Here is a 2,500-nt window from a genome sequence, read left to right as displayed (position 1 = left end):
CTTAAACCTGACTAAGCTATCGCAGAATACCTTTCGGCATATACAGAGAATTCAAAGAATAGAATGAACTAAAGAGTCTGCTAATAGCCTTTTTTATCATTCCTTGACCAGATGACGCATGAAACATGTCCGTGTTGCTGGAAGACGTTCGGAGAAGGAAGGCGATGTATAACGTTACCTTGCGATGACAGAGTCTGTGAATGTTGTGTGAGAGACGCAATGACCCAGAGTCGGAGTAAGAAGTGCCCCAAGTGTTTTGCAGTCTTCGAATCATTTACGCCAAGCAATACGCGTAAACATATAGCACCGAAGTATCCTCCCAAGCTTTGTGCTACGATGAGCACCTGTTCCGAAAGAGACGAAAGATCAAATCTCGCCGCTCAGAACTTTAGTAAAAGATCCAGCTTCCATTCTTACGGGTGTAGCCCGAAAAATAAGCGATCCAGTAAACTGGACGGGTTCCTGAGAAATCATTTGGATACCTGCAATGAAAGCATCGCGAATTGCCAGACCACGCTGTCACTCATCGACACTGCTGCTCAGGGCAACACGGAAATGAAAAAGACTTTGGCGCAGTGTAATAAGAAGCTAGAGGCCATAATCGAAGAGTGTACAAGGCTCCAACAGACAAACAAGAGTAGAATCAAGACTCTGGACAAGGACAACGTTTGGATGAAGGGCCATCGGTGCGACATAGAGGTCAAATTGAGGAGAATTAAATCTTTTCGGGAAAAGCTGAACTTGGTGAACAAATTCCAAGATGCTGTGAATCTCACTGATCAAGATCCGCACGTCGAAGTCGCAGCCCACTTGAAGGACATTCAAAACTGGCTCAAAAGAGACGAGTCTAGAAGGGAAAGATTCCAGAAGGTTAGTATTTGTTTTGTGTGTTTAATAAAAATAAAAAAATGTAAGTTTTCAGGTTATGTCAAGTGATACCACTGTTCTTTATATAGAGGAAATTGTAGGGCATACAGGCTTTCTGTTTTACGATTCATCAGTTAAAGTATAAAAGTTGTAATGACCTAGTTTTTAACTTTGATTCTTAAGTCAATCCTAGTTTCAGGAATATATATGCATATATATACATACATATATATATATATATATATATATATATATATATATATATATATATGGATGTATATATATGTATATATGTATATATGTATATATATATATATATATATATATATATATATATATATATATATATATGTACATATATATGTATATATATATATATATATATATATATATATATATATATATGTATGCATATATATATGTTATATATCTAAATATATATATATATATATATATATATATACATACATATATATATATATATATATATATATATATATATATATATATATATAAATGTATTTGTCTGTGTAAGTTCGTTATACTAAGAGTATTATTATTCTACATAACCTCAAAGATCGATTATGGAATCGATAAATGAAATAATCCGTCAAACAAAAACAATTGGATTAAAAAATTCCGATTTAATGTAGCATTATCTAAATAGGGTAAAATAAAACATCGAGTCTCGGGCTGCCGAAGCCGAGAACAAATTATATTGAAAAGATATGTTTGACCAGGGATGTTTAAGTGAAGCCATGTGTATGGGGTTTTCAAAGATCTCTTATTAAATTAAGATCATACTTTACTATAGTGAATCTTTTTTTATTGAGGCGCATTTGCACTGAATCGCAGTGGTGCCCTTTTAGCTCGGAAAAGTTTCCTACTACCCAATTGGTTAGAATTATTTTGTCCAACCAATCAGCGATTAGGAAACTTCTCTGAGCTAAAAGGACACCCCTGCGAGTTGGTGCAAATGCACCTCATTAAAAAAAAAATGACTATAGCAGTGGCCTTTTCTAAACACCTTAACTGAAACACACTAATTTACGGCAATTCCATAACCTGTGTTTCCAACCTTACATTAATTTGACTGTATGTAATCGAAAAAAAAGAAAAAGAAAAAGTTGGAAATTAGTCATTAGAGTCAGAAGCGCTCTATCCAGGCAGCTTACATTTTAAATAAAGAAAGATAGGCGATATAGTACAAGACGACTGAAAGTAAAACTAGATTATTCCATAATTCCTACAGGTATGTGATGGTGTCGCAGACAGAGTGGGATTTGCAGGAAAGTATTTTCGCCTACACGATGGGGACAGTAGCGAAGAGGACGAGGAGGGCCACATGAATCCATACGGAGGAGTTACTGCGGCTGGGAGCTACGCCAACACTCCGAATGAAATCACGGTGAGTTCGAAAAATGCAACGGGAAATATCTTAAAGCAGTTACAAAGATTTATTTCATTCATCTCTTACTGTCTAATCTACACAGGTTATTTTCCTCCTTTTTCATATATTTACATATTATATTTAGCAATGATGATAATTATATACCCATTTAATAATTTACTTTTCAACTTCATATACCATTGATGGGCATCTCTTTTTCTGTGGCGACAGTTTGATAGAAAC

The 2,500-nt window shown here is 34.7% G+C and overlaps 1 protein-coding gene, 1 long non-coding RNA gene and 1 pseudogene across 3 annotated transcripts in view; 2 read left to right on the top strand and 1 right to left on the bottom strand.

The window, feature by feature from the left end:
• The window catches only part of LOC137623704 (beta-2 adrenergic receptor-like), a 278,979-nt pseudogene that overhangs the window by 96,351 nt on the left and 180,128 nt on the right, over positions 1-2,500 (bottom strand).
• The window catches only part of LOC137623705 (uncharacterized), a 200,455-nt gene that overhangs the window by 61,605 nt on the left and 136,350 nt on the right, over positions 1-2,500 (top strand). The window lies entirely within an intron of this gene.
• LOC137623703 (uncharacterized) overlaps positions 1-2,500 on the top strand; it is a 10,334-nt gene that overhangs the window by 3,559 nt on the left and 4,275 nt on the right. For both annotated transcript variants that reach the window (XM_068354529.1, XM_068354530.1), the window contains 2 exons: positions 112-870; positions 2,120-2,275. In XM_068354529.1, coding sequence (XP_068210630.1) covers positions 112-870; positions 2,120-2,275 — 915 coding nt within the window. The remainder of the gene's footprint in view (positions 1-111; positions 871-2,119; positions 2,276-2,500) is intronic.

This window comes from Palaemon carinicauda, chromosome 30 (genome assembly GCF_036898095.1).
Source record: "Palaemon carinicauda isolate YSFRI2023 chromosome 30, ASM3689809v2, whole genome shotgun sequence".
In the NCBI taxonomy this organism is placed as follows: domain Eukaryota; kingdom Metazoa; phylum Arthropoda; class Malacostraca; order Decapoda; family Palaemonidae; genus Palaemon; species Palaemon carinicauda.
The sequence above is the reverse complement of the archived record's forward strand: the minus strand, read 5'-3'. Positions and strand labels throughout refer to the sequence as shown.